Here is a 23330-nt window from a genome sequence, read left to right as displayed (position 1 = left end):
AATTCTGAGGTTAGAAAGTGTAGCATAGGCTCCTCGCACAGTGTTCTTAATGTGGTCCTCAGGTGACAGTTTTCTTTCTAGAACCACCCCTAGATCCCTTTCTTTGTCAGAATTCTTTAAAGATGTCTTACATAATTTATAGGTTGTGTGGGGTCTATGTTCTCCAATTCCACATTCCATAACATGGCATTTATTCACATTAAATTCCATTTGCCATGTGTTGCTCCATATACTTATTTTGTCCAGGACTTCTTGAAGAGCATGACAATCATCTAGGTTTCTTATCTTCCCTATTATCTTAGCATCATCAGTAAACATGTTCATGTAATTCTGTATTCACACTGGTAGATCGTTTATGTAGACAATGAACATTATCGGTGCAAGAACTGAACCCTGTGGTACTCCACTCGTGACATTCCTCTAATCCGATACCTTACCTCTAATTACGGCCCTCATTTTTTGACAGGAAGTTTTTCATCCATGTTAGTACCTTACCTGTCACTCCTCCAATATGTTCCAGTTTCTAGAACAACCTCTTATGGGGAACTCTGTCGAAAGCCTTTTTTAGGTCTAGATAGATGCAGTCAACCCAACCATCTCTTTCCTGTAAAATCTCTGTGGCTCGATCATAAAAACTGAGTAAGTTCGTTACACAGGATCTTCCAGATCGAAAACCATACTGTGTCTGATATTATATCATTTTCCTCCAGGTGTTCTACCCATTTAGTTTTAATTATTTTTTCCAATATTTTGACTATTTCACTTGTCAATGATACAGGCCAATAATTAAGGGGGTCTTCCCTGTTTCCACTTTTGTAGATTGGAACAATGTTAGCCTTTTTCCACACATCAGCTACAACTCCTGTACATAGGGATGTCTGAAAAATCAGTTGTAGTGGAATGCTGAGCTCAGGTACACATTCTCTCAGAACCCATGGTTAAACTCCATCTGGACCAACTGCTTTGTTCTTACTTAGCTCCTTAAGCATTTTTTCCCACTTTGTCTCTAGACACCTCTATGTGCTCTATGTTGTTCTCTGGAAATCTTATTGTGTCTGGTTCCCTAAAGATTTCATTTTGTACAAACACACTTTGGAACTTTTTGTTTCGTGTTTCACACAGTTCCTTTTCATTTTCCATGAATCTATTTCCCATTTTCAACCTCTGAATATTATCCTTTATGTGCAATTTGTTGTTTATGAATTTATAGAATAGACCTGGTTCTGTTTTACATTTGTCTGCAATCCCTTTTTCAAAATTTCTTTCTGCCTCTCTCCTCACTGCTGTGTAGTTGTTTCTTGTAACTTTGTGTCACTGGTATGTTTGGGGGTTTGGCCTCTTCCTGTATTGATTCCATTTTTGTGTCTTTTGGTCTCTGGCCCTCTCGCAATTTCTATTGAACCAATCCTGTTTCCTAGTTCTGCATCTCTGTTTTGGTATAAATTTTTTTGTGACTTTATCATATACAGTGGCCCCTTGACATACGATTGCCCCTACTTACGACAATTTCGAGTTACGATGTAAATTTCATAAAAAAATGCGACTCGACATCCGATGTTGTCGTCGACTTCCGATATTTGTTGGTACACGTTTGGGTCGACCGAGCCCATGGTTCCAAGTCACGCGGCCGACCTGCATCAGTTTACTACAGCTGCCTGCTTAGTGACGATAGCGCCTATAAGAATTTCCGCTTTCGTGGTGAATTTTTGCATTTTGAACATTAAAGTAAGTATTATATATCACGCCATGAGTCCCAGGAAAGTCAGTGGTAAGGCTCAACATATGAAAACCCATGTAAGGATGACCATAGAGCAGAAACAAGAGTACAGAATGTCTCTTCCTCAACAATTAAGAAAATGTGTGCAGCATGGAAAGAATTGCAAACCTTTGCTGAAACGACTCACCCAAATCAAGCTGCAGTAGGTCGTTGCCTTAACCTATTCCATCTTCCTGTAACCTTCCATCTTCCTGTACTGATGTTAAGGACTATCTTACAGGTAACTATCCACAGTCTCTGTACCTAAAGCCTACTAGTTCCACTGATGTCAATGAAATAATCCTTTCCCTTAAAACCAAGTCTAGTGCCCTCGAGGAGATACCAACTTTAATTTACAAAAAAGCCTCCAGATCTCTAGCCCCTGCTATTGCATTGCTCTTCAACAAGTCACTTGAACTCCAAACCTTTCCTGACATTCTAAAAAAAGCAAGAGTAACCCCTGTCTACAAATGTGGTGATCTCACTGATGTTAACAACTATAGACCTATATCAATCCTGCCTAACTTGTCAAAAATATTCGAAAAGCTAATCTACAAGCAGCTTTACTCTTTTCTAGCCAAACACAATATACTTAGCTCTTGTCAATATGGCTTCAGACCCAAAAAAAGCACTAACGATGCACTTATTAGTATGATTAACGTAATTCACGCAGCTCTTGATAAAAAGGAGTTTCCTGTTGGGTTATTTGTGGACCTGCGTAAGGCTTTTGACACTGTCAACCATCAAAACCTTCTTCTTAAATTACATCATTATGGAGTCAGAGGACACTCCCTGCAATACCTCAAATCTTATCTTACTGACAGGCTCCAGTATGTTTCTGTGAATAATACAATTTCTCCCACCCTACCCATCAACATTGGTGTTCCTCAGGGCAGCATACTTGGCCCTCTCCTCTTTCTCATCTACATTAATGACCTTCCAAATGCCTCCCAACACCTCAAACCAATTCTATTTGCTGACGACACAACCTTCATTTACTCCAGTCCTGACCCCCTTGCTCTAAATGCCACAGTAAATACTGAGCTAGAGAAAGTCCATCTTTGGCTAACTGCCAACAAACTCACCCTTAACATTGACAAAACGTTTTATATTCTGTTTGGCAATAAATCCTCTAATCAGATAAATCTCAAAATAAACAATACCCAAATTTGTAACAAATTAGATGGCAAATTCCTTGGCGTTCTCATCGACCACAAGCTGAATTTCCAGGGTCACATTCTAAATATATCAAAAAAAGTTTCAAAAACTGTTGGCATCCTTTCTAAGATCAGATATTATGTACCCCGCCCTGCCCTGGTTACTCTCTATTACTCCCTCATCTATCCATACCTCAACTATGGTATTTGTGCTTGGGGTTCTACTACCCAAAATCATTTACGTCCTCTCATTACCCAACACAAAGCTGCTATTAGGACAATAACCAACTCTGGCCCCAGACATCACTCGGTACCCTTACTCAAATCTCTGAATATGTTAGATATTAAGTCACTGCACATTCTCTCTTGTGTATTATACATATATAAAACGCTGAACTGTAATGCCAATCCTGACCTCAAAAGCTTCATTGAAGGTTGTAACAGAACCCATGAGCACCACACCAGGAATAAATACAGTTTTGATATTCCTAGAGTACGACTTAATCAAACTAGAAATGCTCTACAAATCAAGGGACCCAGAATGTGGAATGACCTTCCCAGCCATGTTAAAGACTGTACCTCTCTCAACCAGTTTAAGATAAAAACTAAACAATACCTAATAAATTCCCTGTAACCCTCCTCACTCCTTTATTGTCAACCCATGTCTGTTATTTTATATTATTATTATTATTATTTTTTTTTTAATCAACACTGTTTGTCAACCTATTGTATTTGTGCTGCTTTTTCAGTCATGTTCCCCCTTTTTTTTATCTTTATTTGAATTTGTTTTCAACACTTTTTATTCTTTATGCTCAATTAGTATTAAGTTCTAGATATTAATGTTTTTCTTGCCCGAAACGCATTGCGTAATAGTGGCTTTAGGCATTGTATGTACTAGCTCTATCTATATATCAATCCATTAATGTAACATCACTTGTATGTATGTACCTTACCTGAATAAACATATTTATTTATTTATTATTTATTCAATGACACTGTGATGCATCATTACAGACAAATGTTAAAATGAAGGGAAAAACAAATGTTTCTTGACATTTGTAGTGAGAAAAACAAGCACTGAAACACAACCAGGTCCTAGTGGTATTCAGGCAAAACGTAGGAGAGAGAGAGAGTACCCCAGAGAAAACATCACTGCCTGATGTGATAATGGAAGGGGACTCCCCTTCCAAACAGGAACAACTCTCCTCCCCCCTCATCACCCTCTTCCATACGCCATCAAGAGCCCTCCATAAAGGTAAGAGACACTTTGGTACTGTATTGTAGTTAGAAAAAAACATTGTATTCAGTATAAAATGTATTTGTATGTTAATATTTTGGAGGGTGGGGAATAGATTAATTCAATTCCCTTTATTTCTTATGGGAAAAATAGCTTTGACTTACGATCTTTCTCTGGGAACAGATTAGCATCGTAAGTCGAGGCCCCACTGTATTTCACAAAACTTGACATACATCTCATTCACTTCCTTGCCTAGCATCAAGTCTGTCCAATTATACTCACTAAAAAAATTTATAAGGTCGCCATAATGTCCTCTCCTGAAGTCAGGTTTTTCAACTGCTTCAACCTCCTTATTTTCTTCCAGATTATAACGCATTGCTTACTTTATTCCCAAAAAGACATGGTCGCTTTTACCCAAGGGAGGAAGGTACTGAATGTCAAATATCTCTTCCTCCTTCCTGGTAAATATCAAATCTAGCATGGAGGGAACGTCCCCTTCCCGAACGGCAAAATATGGATCTCAGAGTACAATCTTTTCAGATGTGATAGGAAACACCGGCTTCAGGGTGGGGTCAGCCTCTACATCAAAGACACACTCATCTGTACTGAGCTGCTAAACACCTCAAATGATATGGTGGAAGTGCTGATAATCAAAATAGAGATTCTAAATGTAGTTATTGTCCTTGTATATAAGTCACCGGAGGCAAACCCTCGGCAGTTTAAAGACCAACTAATGAAAATAGAACACTGCTTGGAAAACCTCACTAATCCAGCTCCGAACATCATCCTGCTTGGGGACTTCAACCTACGGCATCTGAAATGGAAGCACCTGGCTAATACAGTAATATCAGAAAGAATACCAGGAAGTAGCCTAAATGAACAGGCACATGCAAATGACCTGCTACAGATGTGTGACAGGTTTGCCTTAAACCAGCAAATAGTAGAACCAACTAGGAAGGAGAACACGCTGGACCTCATTTTCACTAATAATGATGAATTGATCAGGAACATAATGATTACAAATACCAGTTACTCAGATCACAACTTAATTGAAGTTATGACAACCATGGGGAGTAGTCCTTCAAAACCAGTCCAGATTCCCGGTGGAGGAGATTTCAGCAAATTCAACTTCAATAATAAACAGATAAACTGATAGCAAATAAACCAGGACTTCACAGAAATAAACTGGGAACAGCTAGAAAATGCAAACCTGAACCAGTGCCTGGCAAAAATAAGCTCAGTAGCACTAGAAATATGTTCAAACCGCATACCCCTAAGAAAAAAGAGGAAGAGATGCAGATTGGAACGGGAACGTCGTTCCCTATATAGGCGAAGAAAACGAATCGTGGAACAACTTGAGAGTCGCACCCTATCTCAAGAACGGCGAAGAAGGTTAGGTAGAGAAATAGAAACAATTGAATGGCCTGGTTGATCAGTCCGGCAACTAGGAGGCCTGGTCGACGATCGGGCCGCGGGGACACTAAGCCCCGGAAGCACCTCAAGGTAACCTCACGGTTCCCTCATCCTCGTAGCTTGTTTAACATGTTGATACAAGAATGTCTCCAGGATGAGGTCTACAAATCTACAGGTCCAAAAATCTTCTCTTTTAGCTTCATATGCTTCCCAGTCTATGGATTTCAAGTTGAAGTCACCGACTATCAACAGTCGTGATCTATCGTTATCCGCTCTCGCTATAATCTCTCTCATTATTGTTATAAGACCTTCTTGTTTACTATCTAGCTCCTCCTTTGACCATGTGCTGCTTGACAGTGGATTACAGTATCCACTCAATTTAACGGCCTATATGGGGCTGTACCTTGGTCGTTATTTCCGGAGCTCCGTTATTTCTGAAGTTAAGTTGGGTCGGGTAATTTTTCAACTTACATTCAGGTAGGATATATTTTATACTGTATAACTAAAATTAAATAAAGTTCATTGTGTAATTGCGTTCCAATTTAGTGCCACGCCGACGATTAAGCCAGCTGGTGGCTGCTGCATGGATGATGTGTGAACACAGTCTGATCAAGTCCAGATGGGTGGGAAAAAATTGGTTCATTCCTTTGTATTGCAAAATATTTCATATATCAATCAGTGATTGTTAATATTTTCTCAATAAAATTTTAGAGATGTGTTTTGTTTTACCCTGAACAGTGCAGGTAATGTATTTTTAATGTTACGACACAGGCTGTGGCGGCCATGCCATAACAATGGCGATCGAGTCTTGTCACTGAGAGCTAGCCAAGACGAAATATTTTGAGCTCACCTTTTCTCTGCTAATGATAGAATATACATTTACAGAGATTAATATGTAGCTTTTGTTGAAAAAAAATAATATGTTGAAATACTATAATAAAATTGGTAAATTGACTTACTTTTAATGAAGCTGAAGATTATGAAGCTGTGAAGATTACTCATCCTCTGCAGCGCTTGTTTTATATTGTTGAGTACTATATACAGGATACATACAGTATGTACACTTGTTTTCAGGCATTCACTTAACACAACAGGTAGTCTTACTACTAATTCACATGAGTTCTAATTCTAATTCACAATTGAAAATTATTTCTACTGTATATTTACACTGTACAGTATCTTTTTGTCGAGGCTTAAATAATCATTAACACTTACAATACTGTACTCTATCAACACTTTTTTACACTAATTTATATGCCTTTCAATCATATTTTATATCGTTAGTGGAGGCTGCACGACTTTTGATGGGAATTCAGCAAAGGAGCGTGCAGCATATCTTGCAGAACATTCGTTGCCAGCGGAGGCTGCAAGACTTAACGATGGGAATTCAGCATCGGCAGGTGCAGCACAGCTTGCAGAGCATTTGTTGCCGGCGGAGGCTGCACAACTTATTGATGGAAATTCAGCATCGGCGGGTGCAGCACAGCTTGCAGAGCATTTGTTGCCGGCGGAGGCTGCACGACTTATTGATGGAAATTCAGCATCGGCGGGTGCAGCATAGCTTGCAGAGCATTCATTGCCAGCGGAGGCTGCATGACTTGTTGGTGGGAATTCAGCATCGGCGGGTGCAACATAGCTTGCAGAGCATTTGTTGCCGGCGGAGGCTACACAACTTGTCGATGGGAATTCAGCATCGGCGGGTGCAGCATGGCTTGTAGGCACTCGTTGCCAGTGGATGCTGCATGACTTGTTGACTTCCCAGTGGGTGCTTTCACGAACCGTTGAAATCATGAATTTATCTATTTTTGTCTGAATCTGATTTTCTCTGGCTAATATTCTGAGACATTGCTCTCAGCTGCACGAGTTGACAGTAAACAATGCGGTCACATGGCCAGGCGCAGTACATTCTAGGTCCGTGGGAAAAAAAATACCTATTGCCTATACTATAAAAGGTATCTAATAAGAAAACAAAGAATTTTCTTAATAACAATTGTTTAAAAATATTTTATTAATAATAATTTAGAATTTTCTTCATAAAACTGAATCATTTTAAAAAAGTTAAGATTTAATATACCACTCTGGATGATCGCCTGGTCGCCATGTGAGAGGCTGCCGATGCCAAAACAAACTCAATACCGACCGTCGGTAATATCGACCACCAGACCGGTATATGAGGCTCCAGATACCGATCTCCCAATCCAGTCGTTAATACCGGCAGATCGGTATAAAAGAGGTCGTTAAATTGAGTGGATACTTATGCTTTTATGATCATTGGTTTATCATCCTCATGGCAGATCTCTAGTGCTAATATGTCAACTTCTTGTGGATTGACAGTCATTATTTCCTTCACCTTTAGGTGTTCTTTCACCAGCACAGCAACGCTACCGCCTTTCCTAATTTTTCTGTCCCATCTCCAAATTGAGTAGCCCCTTGGGTATATGACCTCATTTAAAATAACATCTTCAAGTTTTGTCTCCGTGAGTGCAACAATGTCTGGTGTCTGCAGCTGTATTACATTACTTAACTCCAGTATCTTCGATCTCACTCCATCTATGTTGGTGTATGCAATCTTCAGGAACGTGTTCCCCCTCTCCTTATTCTTCACTTCCCCTCTCTCTGTTGATTTTGTTGGTTTGCCTTTATGTACCACTTTACTGGTCTGCCCACCCCTATCACTTTGTAGAAAAAAGAATTGATTTCTTCTTCATTCCTGCTCTCATTTAAACGTTTTGCCTCGGCGAGGTTCAGTTTCAGCTTCTCTCTATCTTCTTTTGAAAGATCTCGTCTTAACGACCACACTTTCCCATCCTCATCACTTTGTAATTTTCTAGCATTCCTTAATACTTCTTCCATCTGTTTGGCACCATTTAGGGTGATCCTCAAAGGTCGATCTTTCCCTTTTACGTATCTGCCTATTCTCCTGTAGTCGCACACATTCTCTATGGTAGTAAGCCCTTCTACGAGGCCAACAATTTTATCTACTACTTTCGCTTCTTCTACAGCTCTTTCTGACCTAGATGTTATCTCCTTTTCTTTGCAACCAAAAATTATCAGGGATTTGCTCCGATCAACTGTGTTTTGCACCAACTTCAAGTTAGATGCCAATTCCTTTCTCTCTTCCAGCCTAATGTTTGTTTTATCTTGGTTGCTGCAGTGTTTGGCTTCCTTTACTGCTGCTTCAATTCATTCCTTCTCCTTGGCCACTTGTTCATAGGTGAGTTGCATATCTTTCTTGCACTGTTCTATTCCCTGTGTAACTTCCTCCATCTGTGCTGACAAAAGCTGTTTCTCCTGTTGAATTTCCTTACCTAGCCTATTGTAGTCATTTATGTTTAAATTTACCTTAACTTCTTCCAAAGCTATTTTTAAGAGTTTATTTTCTTCTTCTATGCTTTGCAATTTGTTTCCAATTGATTCTTATCCTTGCACAAGTTTTTCACTAAACCCTCAAGACATAAAACTTTGTTATTCAAATGGTCATTACTTTCTTTCAATTTACTAATTATTTCTACATGAGAGTTCACTATAGTATCTAATTTTGCCAACTTGTTATGTAGACTGCTAATATCAATGCTTTCGTCATTGAATCCAGCAAAATCAAGCTCTGTTTTGTTTTTCCTCTTGCCGGCGGCCATCTTGAATGTTCTTCTCTGCACTGGAAACACTAGGGCAACTTTTTCTCATCCAATTTTTCACTTCCCTTGGCACATTCCTGTTATCTCACCTATTTTTCATAAGCACTATACCTTTATGCTCTCTGGGACATCACTCACTATCATTAACCTGTACTACAATACTTAGAATTGTTGAAATATGCTGGAGCTCCTCTGATGCAAGTGTTGACCCTAGGGGTGTCACCTTTTGAATGTGTGGTCACCTGTTATTGTCTGCATTCACCATACCAGCTCAGTGGTTCTCTATGGGGAACACAAATGTATATACTTATATATAATGTGCGTATATAGTGTAACAACACTGCAAACAGTACTGTTGGGGGGAGAAATTTTAGTGCACCTGACCTTGAATGAGTGAGGGAGGTAGCCGCCAGCCGACTTTGTGTTGCGACGTCTCTTAGTGCCTGAACTAACTATATCAGCTTAGTTGTACAGTTGTGTTGAACAAAACATGTAGATCCTTATATATAACGTCTGTATATAGTAAATTAAATAAATAATAGGACGGTGGGAGGAGTAAGTGGACGAGTGAGGCGTTGTTGAGGGAGTGGCTGGCTGGTGTGTGGCGGTCACTCCTCGTTGCTTTTTGACTCATAATACCAACTTATTTGTTATGGTGAATAAAACATGCAGATACTTATATATAACCTATGTATAGAGTGTAATAACAGTAAAACTATTTGTTTATTGTTTTATGAACACAATAATTGAATCACTAATATGCACACCATACTTTCGAGTATAGCAATGATTCACCCCATTTATTATATAAATCTATCACACTACACACTATTGAATAATATTACTACAAAAAAACTAAAAAAATCAATTAGAGAGATTGAAATAATTAGGTAATAATATCTTTGTGGCAACTCCCACCTGTCAGCGCAGATGACGCTGACGGTCTCTGACGACCGCTCTGTCAACCCCAACATTTTACCAGACTTCCTCGACCTATTGCGGCCAAAATATGTGACCTACGATTTTTTTCCCCATGCTCAGGGAACACAAATTAACATTTTTAGAAACAATAATTTTTTTTATTTTTTTTTCTTGCACACAGGGGTGTAAATCTCCTCAGGATGCCTTAGCAGCTTAAGGGTTAAGGAGGCCTTCCCTGTTGCCACTTTTGTAGATTGGAACTATGTTAGCCTTTTTCCACACATCAGCTACAACTCCTGTAAACAGGGATACCTGAAAAATCAGTTGAGGTGGAATGCTGAACTCAGGTGCACATTCTCTCAGAACCCATGGTGAAACTCCATCTGGACCAATTGCTTTGTTCTTACTTAGCTCCTTGAGCATTTTTTTCCACTTCGTCTCTAGACACCTCTATGTGCTCTATGTTGTTCTCTGGAATTCATATTGTGTCTGGTTCCCTGAAGATTTCATTTTGTACAAACACACTTTGGAATTTTTCGTTTAATGTTTCACACATCTTCTTTAAATTTTCCGTGATTTTTTTTCCCCATTTTCAACCTCCGAAGATTATCCTTTACCTGCAATTTGTTGTTTATGAATTTATAGAATAGACTTGGTTATGTTTTACATTTGTCTACAATCCCTTTTTCAAAATTTCTTTCTGCCTCTCTCCTCACTGCTGTGTAGTTGTTTCTTGCATCTTTGTATCGCTGGTATATTTGGGGGTTTGGCCTCTTCCTATATTGATTCCATTTTTGTGTTTTTTTGGTCTCTGGCCCTCTTGCAATTTCTGTTGAACCAGTCCTGTTCCCTAGTTCTGCATCTCTATTTTGGTATAAACAAAATTCTGCTTTTATCATATATTTCACAAAACTTGACATACATCTCATTTACTTCCTTGCCTAGCAACAAGTCTGTCCAATTATACTCACTAAAAAAATTTCTAAGGTTGCCATAATGTCCTCTCCTGAAGTCAGGTTTTTCAACTGCTTCAACCTCCTTATTTTCTTCCAGATTATAACGCATTGCATACTTTATTCCCAAGTTTACTTTATTTTACTTTATTTTCTTATTTTATTTTACATACTTTATTTATTGTGTGGAGCATTCTGTCTGCCATCAACCGGGCCGGGCACCCAGAAAGGTAGGCACCCCAACACAAACCCCTAATCTGGTTAAAACAACTACAGAAAACTAACAAGTAAACAGAACTCCCCAATTGAAAAACAAGCATGACGTCACACTTGCTGCGCCACTTTTCTACGCAGCTTCCCCCCCCCCCTCCCAGAAGAAGGGGGAAGGGGAAGGGGGAGCCCCAGACCCATTGCCCCGGCTATCCACCTGTCAGTTCTCGGGTGATGTGATTGTGGCTCGGTCGTGTGGCTCCAGCTCCAGATTCTCTCATGTGTTGTGCTGTGCCTTGTGTCCAGTACTGCTCTTATGGTGGCATGCAAACTGGGAGTAATATTCACAGGTACTCAAGCTACATGTGCTTAGGGTTCTCTTCCCTGAGTGCCCTGTAAGTACTGCCCTTGGGGCTTGGGTTTATCTTCCACAAGTCACCTTGGGGTCTACCTCTGTTGGTCTTTTGCTGCTCGGTGATTGACCGCCCCAAGTGTGTTGGGAGGTTTCCTCCCTTGTTTACCCTGGGGGTAAGTGTTAGTTTTTGCACTGGTAAGGGCGCAGGTTACTGCTCAGCTAGTTTTCACCTATTACAGTGGCCAGTTTTTTTCCTTCTGGTTACGTTGTCCTCTTGAAGGGGTTTTCTTTTCATTTTTGTTTGTGCCTGGTGGGGGTGTCTACTTTTGTTCCCCTATCCCCAGTTATCTTGGGGTCTTGACCTCCTATGTTCAGTGGTACCCCCTTGCTTGGCACCCGTGAGTGGACACGTCCCGGAGGGGGGGGGGGTCAGTTTTAGACGTTTGTTTGATAGACATGGGCGCCGGTTAGCAGTACCCTGCCTGGGCTTGCCCTTCGCGATAACAGTCTAAGGCCCCTGGGAAATCCCGCGGGGGTGCAAGGGGTTCAATGGATGTGACCCCTGGGTCCCCTCTCGCCTTGTGCGAGTTTGAGGGTTAATCTGTTCCCTTGTCTCAGGGTGACACTCATTGTTTCTTCCTCCGTTATGCTGCCTGTTGGGTCGGTGACACTTTCAACCTGGAGTCTTGCGAGCATTTTTGCTTGTTTGTGATTCACTTTACCCAATCCACTGATGACACTATCTGGGTGCAGGCGGCTCAGGTTATCTTGAGGTTATCTTGAGAGGATTTTGGGACTTAGTGTCCCCGTGGCCCGGTCCTCGACCAGGCCTCCACCCCCAGGAAGCAGCCCATAGCAGCTGTCCAACTCCCAGGTTACCTATTTACTGCTAGGTAACAGGGGCATCAGGGTGAAAGAAACATTTTGCCCATTTGTCTCCGCCTCTACTGGGGATTGAACCCGAAATCTCAGGACTACGAATCTGAAGTGCTGTCCACCCAGCTGTCAGGCGTCAGGTGCTAGGTTTAGGTTGCTGCAACATGCTAGGTTGATTGCTACCCCGGATGCCCCGAGGCTACCCTGCTTTGCTTGTAGAGACCCGGATTTGGGGGTATTTTGCGTTTCGACCTTGGTTCAGTCCGCACCCCCTCGTTCTTCCCCTGCTGTGGTTCATTCTGGTTTCCCCCCCCCCCCTCTCCTTGCTTCCGGCACCGGAGTGTCTGTGGGCTTCATGGTCGGGGAGGTGGGGGGGGGGAAGTTTAGAGGATTCTGAGACTGGGGAAGTTTCGGGGGTTGCCCCTTCTGGGGTGGCGACGGAGGCATTTGATTCGGTTCCTCCAGTTGTTGCATATGAGTATAGGCATATGCATCTGCACTGGTATATGCATATGCATATACCAGTGCCCCTCCCCCCCCCCCTCCTTAGTGTTTTATGGCTGGCCCGGCTTCTGATTTTGAGGCCGGGGCTTTGGAGGACAATTCGGCCCCGGGACCTGGTATAGAGGTTCCCGGGGTGGGGGGGGGGCTGGCTGGCTTGGGGACCTTAAGCCCCATTGGATCCAACTGGGTTTTCTTACCCTTTAAGTGGGGCTTACTTTTACAGGGAGTGGGGGTTTTCCTTTCCTTCCCTCTCTACATACGAGTTGGTTTTGGTGATGGTCCCTCCCCGGTTCAGTTCCGTGTCCCTTCGGGTTCTTCAGTTCCGTCCTTCCTGTGGATAATTTTAACAACATTCTTATCTGGGACATGTGTTCTGCGTCATGTCACATTCATGTAAGAATCGTATCGGGATCCTGCATGACTCTTGGTCAAGTATACCAATGGGCCCATATGTGCCCTTGTGATTTAGTGCTTGATTATCTAGGGTCTCGAAGGTTTGAAAAGAACTTCGATAATTCACATATTATTGGAACGGAACGTCTGTCAGTTTCTGGTGAGGATTACCTTCAGTCCTTTCTTGAACTCGTTGGTCCACTTCCGTACTACTTATCATCTTTCAATACTATATCTAATTATTTTCTAATCACATCTCATTTCCGTAATCTGTCTCGGCTAAAAATAATTGTTAAATAAACATTGTCGGCTACCCTCTTCGAAAGAAGGGTGGAGTCACCTTGGACCTCATGCATTCTGAGCGTGGCCCGAGGGAGATAGTTTTGTTTCTAGACAGTATAACATGTGTTGGTGTTCTGCGACCTCTCTCAAGGGTAATACACCACACTAGCTACTCTCTCCAGTCATAGCCCCCTTGATACTGGGGGAGTTCTGGATTTTCTATATAAGGACACTTACTAGTTTTTCTCTGAATGCAGGAGTAGGGTGGCTCGGAGTGATGCCCTCTCCGCCTCTACTCTACGCCTACTCTTATCCTAATGCATATGCAACGTAGGACATAATCCACTACCAATGCTCCCAGAATATTACATGGCTGAGCTGTGTCATGCCACTATAGTGTCTACACTCTACATGCGAGATTATATGGTCTGGCTACACTGTCAGCCAGGCACTGGCTGTCGATTTTTGGATAAGTGTTGGGTATTGTTTGTGGTATGTTGATTGGACACTATGTGTGCATTTTAACGTTGCTTTAATATGTCCGTATATCTTGTTGTTCATTACACTGTGGGGCATAGCCCAAAATTTTGGTAACTTTTGATTTACTTTTTCAGCGACTGAATCTTTTTTTTGACTCTGGGCACTCATTCATTGACCGTCATTCAATGCCTGGCCTTATATATATATTGGAATCTCTCTGTATATATAGTTTATCTTGTACATTACATTAGCAATTGCTAATTAAGTCGTGTTAGTTCACCATATTGATTATACACGTGTACTCTCTTGTCCCTAGCTACCGGTGTGTTGACCATATTTACAGTCATTTCATTGCATATTTACGTATTTCCTACCTCTGTGCTACACATTCTTGTGTATATTAGTATGTGCATATTGGCTATACTGATGATAGTGCTAGGCTGGACTATGTACATGTTCAGTGCCCTGATTTTGAACTGACCAGTGTTCAGTTATAGTGCAGAGTTCTTTCCTTTTCTTGTATCACACTACCGACTGCCGGGTATGCAATGTCTGCAGGTGGATGTCAATTTCCATTCAACCACTCCTGCCCTCTGCAGTTAATTTTCATTGGGTCGGGAGGAGCTCGGAATTACAGCCTTGGCTACGAACTTTTCTTTGAGTTAGTTTTCCATACGGGAATTTTTATTTTAGTGCAGTACATATCCTAAGTAGTTTTCCTCATACATTACTCAGCGACACGTGCGTCGTTCTGCCCTGCTGGAGCTGGTTGCACCATTCCTGCAGGATGCGGTGTCACTGTTTTCGTTTCACGTCTCGCATGTTGGCTCGTGGTGCTCGCTTCCTCGTTGGCCTCTGCCTGGGCCTCTGGCTCTTCGGTTTTCATCCCCATTTTGTTCTTGCTGTTTGCGGGGTCTACTGTTGGGCTGTTTCTGCAAGCGGTTTCTTCTCGTCATCCGTTGTCGGTCTTGTTGGTCCTTCAATGGTCCCAGGGGGTGGGGATCCTCCAGGATGGGGCGTGTCTGCTCGCCCGGGTTGGTTCTTTCCCGGCTCGCTGGGTTTGGTGCCTGGTGCCCTGATGGACATTCCATCTGGTTCCCTGACAACCTTGGTTTCAGGCACTGCTTGCTCGGTGTCCGTACCAAGGGATTGTTTAGAGACGTACTCAGACGATTCTTACGGGGCTGGTTTGGTCTTCTCGAGGCTTTGCGTCTGGTGCTCTACTTTTGACTCAAGTCTATCACCATCTGTTCATTTTTGTTTGGACGGGGGAAGCTCGGTGGATATCAGGTGGCTTCATTGATGGTGTCCCACCTGCGTGCTTCATCTCGATGGCTGTATGGGGCTTCCTGGCGATCCTTCCTTTTTCTCTTTTTGTCTCTTCGTAGGTATACTTCGCTTTTTGTTGAGGTGGTCTTGTCCTTTCTCTAGTGGCTGTTTCAGGACCGTTTTCGTATGCCGCATTCTGTCGCCCCGTATCGTGTGGTGCTGGCGGAGCTGCTACGGCTTGCTTTCAGTTTTGATGTTCCTTCTACACCATTTCACAAGCTGTCTAGGGCTGTCTCTTGCGCCGCCTGAGCTGTCCTGTTCTTTGGACATGATGCTCTCTTACCTCTTCCCCCCGGTTGGTTGTGGCCCCTTCGGTTCCGGATTGTTTCTCAGAGGTTTCTACTCCTTTGGGTTCTGGTGTTAGGATTGTTTGTTGCAGCCATTCTTCTTTTTCTGGTGAGGTTGGGTTGGCTGTTTTTCTGGAGGAGGTCCATGGGGTTGTTGTTGCTTGGTATTTTTGGCCGGGGGGTGCATCTTCTTGTGTCTGGTTGTGGCTCTCAGCAATTGCCTGCATGCTGTGGCCTCTGTGGCCCCTGGACATGCTTTGAGTTGCCCGGGGTTCCCCTTTGTCCCCTGTTCTGGGGTTTTGGTCTCCCGGGTTGTCTGCGGGGTCCTTTCGGTGTTGCCTGTTGTCTTGCTTTCGGGTTTTAGGCACATGGTTTCTGCCTCCCAGGTTTGTCCCTCTTTTGTCCTTGGCTTTGGGTAGATAGCTCTTGGGAGCCGAAGGGGGCTCCCCCCAGAACTCCTCGCCATTTTCTAGGTGAGACCTGGAAGCTTCTTGGCAGCCCTCCCCTTTCCCCAGTTGGCTGGTTTTTTCGCGTGTTTTGACATCCACTCTTGAACTGACAAGTGGATAGCCGGTGCGATGGGTCGAGGGGCTCCCCCTTCCCCCTCTCAGGGAGGGGGAAGCTGCGCAGAAAGTGTGATGTCATGCTTGTTTTTCAACTGGGGAGTTCTATTTGCTTGTTAGTTTTCTGTAGTACAGTAATTTTAACCAGATTAGGGGTGTTTAGGCCACGAAATTGTTTTTGATTTCTGTGTGCTTCCCCGGCTGGCCAGCAAGGCGGCGCTGTGTCTTGTTTACATGTGACTGTGTGTGGCTCAAGTTTTGGAGGAGTTTTTGCCTCTATCTGGAGGTACTGTGGTACCTGAGCTTACGTATTTAATCCGTTCCCAAAGATGGTTCATAACCCAAAAAATTTTAAACCGAAGCGAATTTTCCCATAAGAAATAATGTAAATTGAATTAATCCATTCCACACTCCCATAAATATTAACTTCAAAGTAAATTTTATACCTAATTCACCTGTTACGGCCCTCTCGGGTCGCAATCGGGTTCTTTCTCTGATGTTGTTAGAGGTAGGGTATCCGGCCCCAAGCTAGTAGTGGCTTTCAAGGGATGTGATCCGTAATGCAAGAAAATTAAAAGGGGAAGGGAAATAAAGTAAAAAACTTAATAATATAATTAGCACCTTCACCATAAATAATATAAAGATTAACACAAGGGGGAGGAATAAACACTAGAATGCACAACGTCGTCTTCTTCTGAAGACTCTGAACGTTCACGGTGCTCAACGGTGCCAAGCTCTTGGTTCTCTCGTGGCCTTATGACGAATCCTTCGATCCTCTCGAGTCTACCCTGGCCACAGGCCAGCCAAATCACAGTTCCACTGGGGGCACCGTCGTGGAGGCCATCAACCACAAGTCCAGCTGGTAGCTGGCAGGTTCCAAACAGCGACGCTGGTTAGGCCACTCCATGAGCGATACTAGGGTAGCCCTAGTCAGGAGCCTCGTGTGATCCCCACAGACCACTCTCCTCGCCACAACACCCCAGTGGTTAAGCGTCTCCACCAGTCAGTCCCGGGTATGACAATCACTCAACTGCCACTTCACAGGCAGGTTAACACCACAGTGTTCATCCGGGAGGCGACTCACAGCTGCTGCAGCAAACACTTGCAGACAAGTCGGCTGCCTTGGGTAGACTCATCCAACTTCCATTACAGCAGTCCCAGGTCGACTCTGTAATCAGACACGTCATCAGTAACAGGGACACACTAGGACACCTTACTTACAGGCTTAGACACAAACGCCCGACGTATCTACTCCATAGATGGCGTTGCTGTCTAAGCTCCACCTCACCAGAGGTCAGCAGCGGCTGTGTTATGAGCTGATCAGGACGGGAAACTAGCGCTTGTGGCCAGTATAGCTCGTCCTCACTCGTTGACGCCGTCCATTTGGAGGGGGTTTCGGGAGCTGACCCACAGATGGCGTGGTCGTCACTGCTCCGTGCTCAGACGTCGGGCTCGGGTCCGTAACACCTCCCCACCAAAAAGAATTTGGTTTGGGGTTCTATAAAAGAAAAGACAAATCAAATTAGTACGTGGATACAACTCCACACAGATTCACGTACACTATTAACTGGAATGGTGAGGCTGTCTTGTCCACAGAACTGTACTACTGGGGAACTCTGGCACAAAGGAAACTTTAAGATGGAAGACGATAATCTGCCTGATGTAATCTTCCACCTCTCCACTGCGATGTCAAGCAGGGGCATAATCTCACATCTCTCGAGTAAGGATCGATATAAACACGACCTGGGGCGACTCGACACTTCCCTGTGTCGTGGCACCGATGATGGCTGGTCACAGACGGCATTTCTGGTGCCGGTCCGGTAGTCCTTCAGGGAGACGGGAACCTGGAATACAGGGGTTGGATTATTTAGAGTGACAGCGACAGTCGAATCAGTACTCACAGCATACGCCTCTACTAGGCTCACACCTAGTTCCAACAGGGCTGCTTGTACATCGAGGATGGCATTCGCTCTGCCACCGTCAGGTCGACCAACGTTCCGTATAACGCTGCAATTAGGCTCAGCAATCACGCGGGGGGTGTCAACCTGTCGGAAATAGTCACTTATATTATCATATCTCGTACCTCCTGTATCTACCATCACCTTCCAGGTCCCTTCTTCGACGGCAACACTCACAGTGCACGTCTCTAATCCCTGGGATCTCTTCGCGATGTTCATGGGAGCCATCATCTGTTGGATCGTCCACTGGTCCTTACTGAGAACACATATGAGAACAAAACAAAACACCGCTAAGAAACATTTGGCTAACTTAGGGATAAGCTTCCTGAGCCTGTCATGTCCATAGCCGGCAATTTCCACTAGCCTGGTTTGGACCGAAGAGGGCACTAGACCTTTTGAACATACCTCACATACCTCCGACGTCTGGGGAATCTCTGGCTGGTTCAGCATACATTGTACTTTGCCATGCCGCAAGTACACATCCGCCTTCGCTCCAGACTCTTTGGTATCCGTGGGTACTTGCACACGAGACCTCTCTTCTTGCTCAGTCGCTCCTGCCATCGTAACCGTATGTTCCTCGTCGGGAGAAGAATCAGGAGAGACTGCTATAATGCTGTCGATCTGCGGGTGAGAGGAAGGATTAAACATATCTAATTCCGGATCTGTCCGTACTTGGATATTACCACTGCCTGCTGTTACCTCGGACCTTGCTGTTCCGGCCGACTCGTCCTCGACCTTGGGATGATTGTTGCGCCAAACTGTCACCAAGTCGTTGGCTAGTACCACGTCAATCCCAGCTATAGGCAGGGTATCGACTACTGCCAACGCACATGTGCAGCTGAAGTAAGGCGAGTCGAGATGTACCGGCACTAAGGGGGCGACGTACCGCGTCCTAGGAAACCCGACTAGGACAACCTTTTGTCTCCTATCCACACTCACTCCCTCGGGTAACGAGCTACTCACGATCAGAGACTGGGCTGCTCCACTATCTCTGAGCACTACAACAGATCTACCAGTATGACCACTCGATACATACCCGCTTGAAGTGTGAGGGGAAAACAATCTGGATTCTTCCTGACTAGTCATCAGGGACGGGGTTCCCTCTGGTGGTGTCACACAGCTCATTAGCATCACCTCCCTACGTGGGCCGCTACCTCTTCTGCCTCGGCACATAGCAGCTACATGCCCTTTTTGCCCACAGGTCCAGCACACCATATTCCTCCTCGGACTTCGGTGCTTAGGACTGTTAGGACTAGTCCTTCGAGGGCTACTTGGGGGCGTCTTCTTAGCGCTTCGTGGGACGGGGGTCTCCTCTTCGTCATGAGGTTTGTCAAACCGGCGTTGGTAATTCCTCGGGACGTACTTAGCAGAAGGCCTATGCGTCAGGATGTATTCCTCAGCCATGGTGGCTGCCGCACTCAAGGTCTCCACCTGCTGCTCTTCTAAGTACGTTTTTAGATCTCCAGACAGACAATCCTTGAAGTCCTCTAACAGTATGAGCTGCTCGAGGTCTTCTTTGGTCTCCACCTTCCGAGAGGCACACCATTCCTGGAAAAGTCGCTCCTTGATAGTGGCGAATTCGGTGAAAGTGTGCTCTGAGGTCTTTTTCAGGTTTCTGAACTTCTGCCTGTAAGCCTCAGGTACCAATTGGTACGCCATGAGCGCCATGGCGTACCCTAGGCAAAGTTCGTAATGCAATTTGGATTTTACGAAGAAATTGGGCTCGTAACCTGAAAATTTGTAAAGAAGGGCATTTGTGAGCCGAGGTATCACTTTACTTCTCCTGGAGCCGTGTGTATATGTAAATGTGTGTTTGATTATTTGTATATGAGTAATAATATGTTTTATGGCCGCCTGTTGTTTCTTTTTCAGGGTACGTTTTCCCCCAAAAGTTGTGGTGTTTCGGGCTCCGTTTTGGGTTCAGGTTCATTTCCAGTTTCCTTTGGGTTCTTCGGTTTTGTCTCCTGGAGATTTTCCTCTCAAATTTCTCTTGTACAGGTTTGGGTGGCCCTTGGTGGTTTCCTCCGGTGTGGCCCAGTCTTGGCCTCTAATCTGGCCCCGACCTCTATTGAGGGGCGGTCCCTGGGTCTTCCTGGCTTGCAGACGGCTGTCTTGCTTTGGCCTGGGCCCCAGCTCTGGGGTTTTCTCCACTCTTTTGTCTGTTTTGTTTGCAGTCTAGGTTGTTCCTCAGTCCCTGGCAGCTTCTGCTGCTGCCATCCTCTTTCTGCTTTGTTGGTGATCCGGGGTCGGCGTTCTCGTGCTCCTGGCTGGATCGTGCCAGGGTTCGGGTCTCTGCAGGTCGAGGTAGGCCTTGTTGTAAGTTTCTGAACCGGCACCACTTTCTCGTATGGGGTGTTGGCCCTTTCGTGGGTTGTCCCCACAGGAGCCAGGGACACTAAAGCCCCGAAATCATCTCAAGATAACCTCAAGATATTGCCCCGTTACCAGGATGCTGGTGGGGGGGGGGGGGGGCAGGGACTCGTGCTGTTTGCTCATGCCTGATCCCATGATTTGTGGGTTTTTCGGGTTGTGTCATCCGGCCTGTGGTGGCATTGGGTGGCTCCTTTTTCTACCGGGGGATTCGGGGCTGACTTCCCATTCACTCTGTTAGGTCATCTTGGAGTGGGTGAGCTTGGGAGTGGTCGAAAAGACCTTGTCCCTCAGGTGGGTTTCCCGCCTGTTTCCAGTACTGAAATGGGACGGTGTGGATATGTGGTTCATTCTGGACTTGTCCTGCTGAACCTCTGGATTCCTTGCCCCTCCTTTCGGATAACTACTCTGTCCCTGGTTTGGCTTCTGTTAGAGCCGGGTTGTTGGTTGGTGATTCTGGATCTCCGGGATGTATATTGGCACCTCCCTATTCATCTGGAGTTCAGGGACTGGTTAGGTTTTGTGGTGGAGGGGCAGGCTTACCGCTTTCGTTGCCTTCCTTTTGGGTTGAATCTGGTGCCTCGCATATTCACGTGTCTTCCCGGTTCGTGGTGGCCCTTCTGCATCTGCTAGTGGTTCAGGTGTAGGCCTATCTCGACAACTGGTTGGTGTGGGCTCCCAGCCGGTCTGCTTGTCTGCTCACCAGGAGGGGGGGGGGTGGTTCTTTCCCAGTTCACCGGATTCTGGTTCCTGGTGAGCTGGAGGAAGTCTCATCTGGTTCTATCCAAAGGTTCGGACCCAGCTGGGCCTCGTGAGGGACTCTCGGAACACTTCCTTGTGTCTCCCTCCGGAGGCATTGCTGCTGCTGCAGTCCTGCCTTCTGCTGTTTGGGGGGGGGGGGGTTCCCGGGTTATGTGGTGGTTGCTCGAGCAGTTGTGCAGGAGTCTGACCTTCCCTGTGCCGATTTACTCACTGGGTCGGGTCTGGCTTCAGCGTTTGGTAGCTCCAGGGAGCCAGAGGAACTCTACACAGAAAACCAGCGTTGAATGTAATGAAACGCCATTTTCTGGGTGAGTCCCGGAGGCTCCCCGGCACCCTCACTCCCTCTGGTCAGCGGTTTCCATTTTGTTTTTTATTCTCAGCCTCTGAGTTAGGCTTGTGAGTAACCGGTACGGGAGGTCCAGGGCTTCCCCTTCACCCTCCCAGGGAGGGGAGGGCTGCATGGACAAGTGGTGTGGCGGTGTGTATGATGTTTGCTTGTTTCTTTAGATGGGGGGGTGGAATCTGCCTCTCTATTCGGTCTCTGGTTGCAATTTTTCTTACCATGTGGGGTCTGTTTTGTTATGCCTACCTTTCTGAGTGCTAACCCCAGTTGATGGCAGATATGGAATGTCCCCAAATACATGGGGTTTCCATAGGCCATTGCTCCCTTTGCCTTTTTGAGGCGGCCAGGTTCTGGCTTGTGGTCCTCGGTAGGCTGAACTCCAATTGACTGATGACCCTGGACTAATATGCACATATCAATCCGATAGCTCCAGAGAACCGGAGGGACTCGCCCAGAAAATAATTTTTTTCGTTGTAAATACATGTAACTTAATCAAATATTCTTTATCCACAGGATAACAACCCAGAGGAATGCTCAGTGTGTTTTAACAATTATGATGACACTCTGCTACGGCCTCGCAATCTGCCTTGTGGTCACCCATTCTGCTCCCAGTGTATTGACAATGCTATCAAGAATGGTCAGCTGAACTGCCCCAGCTGCCGAGCCCAGCACACTGCCACTGCTGCTACTCAGTTCCCAATCAGTTATGGTATAGAGGCCTTTATCAGAAAACTAAAAGGTATGGAGGTTGTGCCAGTGACAACGGTACCCACAAAACCCAATAAAGCTCCGACCAGAGGCATCAGTAAGAAGTTACGTTCCCTGGTGGAGGAGCAGAAGAGCAGCATCAGCAGCCTCATTACCAGCTGTGAAGAGGTACTGTCCCAGCTGGGGGAGTACCGGGGGCAGCTGGGGGACTGGAAGACTCAACACCTCCAGCTCCAGGACAGACTCTATGCTCTGGTAGAGCAGAACAAGTCAGCAATGAAGCTCTTGGAACTGGAGGATACCAGTGTGGTGGATATGACAACACAAGGAGAGGAAGGGAAGACTCGGCTGCAGGCCATGTTGGGGAGCCTCGACACAGTCAACACAGCACAGGAGGTTGACACAACCATAGACACAGCTGATGAGTGCAGCATGAAGGTAGAAGATTGGCTCCAGAAGTGCCAGGAACTCTTCCCAGATGTCAACACTGTCCACACCTCAGTGAAGGTATGCTGCTGAAGGTCACATTGTTCTCACCCAACTGAGTGTAGTATTGCCTCTATATAAACACTTTTGATATGGAGACACATCAAGATGAGAGTAAACTTTATATATATATATAGGATGATATGGAGACACATCAAGATGAGAGTAAACTTTATATATATAGGATGATATGGAGACACATCAAGATGAGAGTAAACTTTATATATATAGGATGATATGGAGACACATCAAGATGAGAGTAAACTTTATATATATAGGATGATATGGAGACACATCAAGATGAGAGTAAACTTTATATATATAGGATGATATGGAGACACATCAAGATGAG

At 44.8% G+C, this 23330-nt stretch overlaps 1 protein-coding gene across 1 annotated transcript in view; it reads left to right on the top strand.

Annotated features, from left to right (window-relative positions):
- The window catches only part of LOC123748120 (uncharacterized), a 252555-nt gene extending 229461 nt beyond the window's left edge, over positions 1 to 23094 (top strand). The window contains exon 4 of the mRNA XM_069324575.1: positions 22298 to 23094. Within this exon, the coding sequence (XP_069180676.1) occupies positions 22298 to 23011 (714 nt within the window). The 3' untranslated portion in view covers positions 23012 to 23094. The remainder of the gene's footprint in view (positions 1 to 22297) is intronic.
- The last annotated feature ends 236 nt before the right edge of the window (positions 23095 to 23330 follow it).

This window comes from Procambarus clarkii, chromosome 14 (genome assembly GCF_040958095.1).
Source record: "Procambarus clarkii isolate CNS0578487 chromosome 14, FALCON_Pclarkii_2.0, whole genome shotgun sequence".
NCBI lineage: Eukaryota > Metazoa > Arthropoda > Malacostraca > Decapoda > Cambaridae > Procambarus > Procambarus clarkii.
Note: the sequence above shows the minus strand (reverse complement) of the source record. Positions and strands in the feature narration are given on the sequence as shown.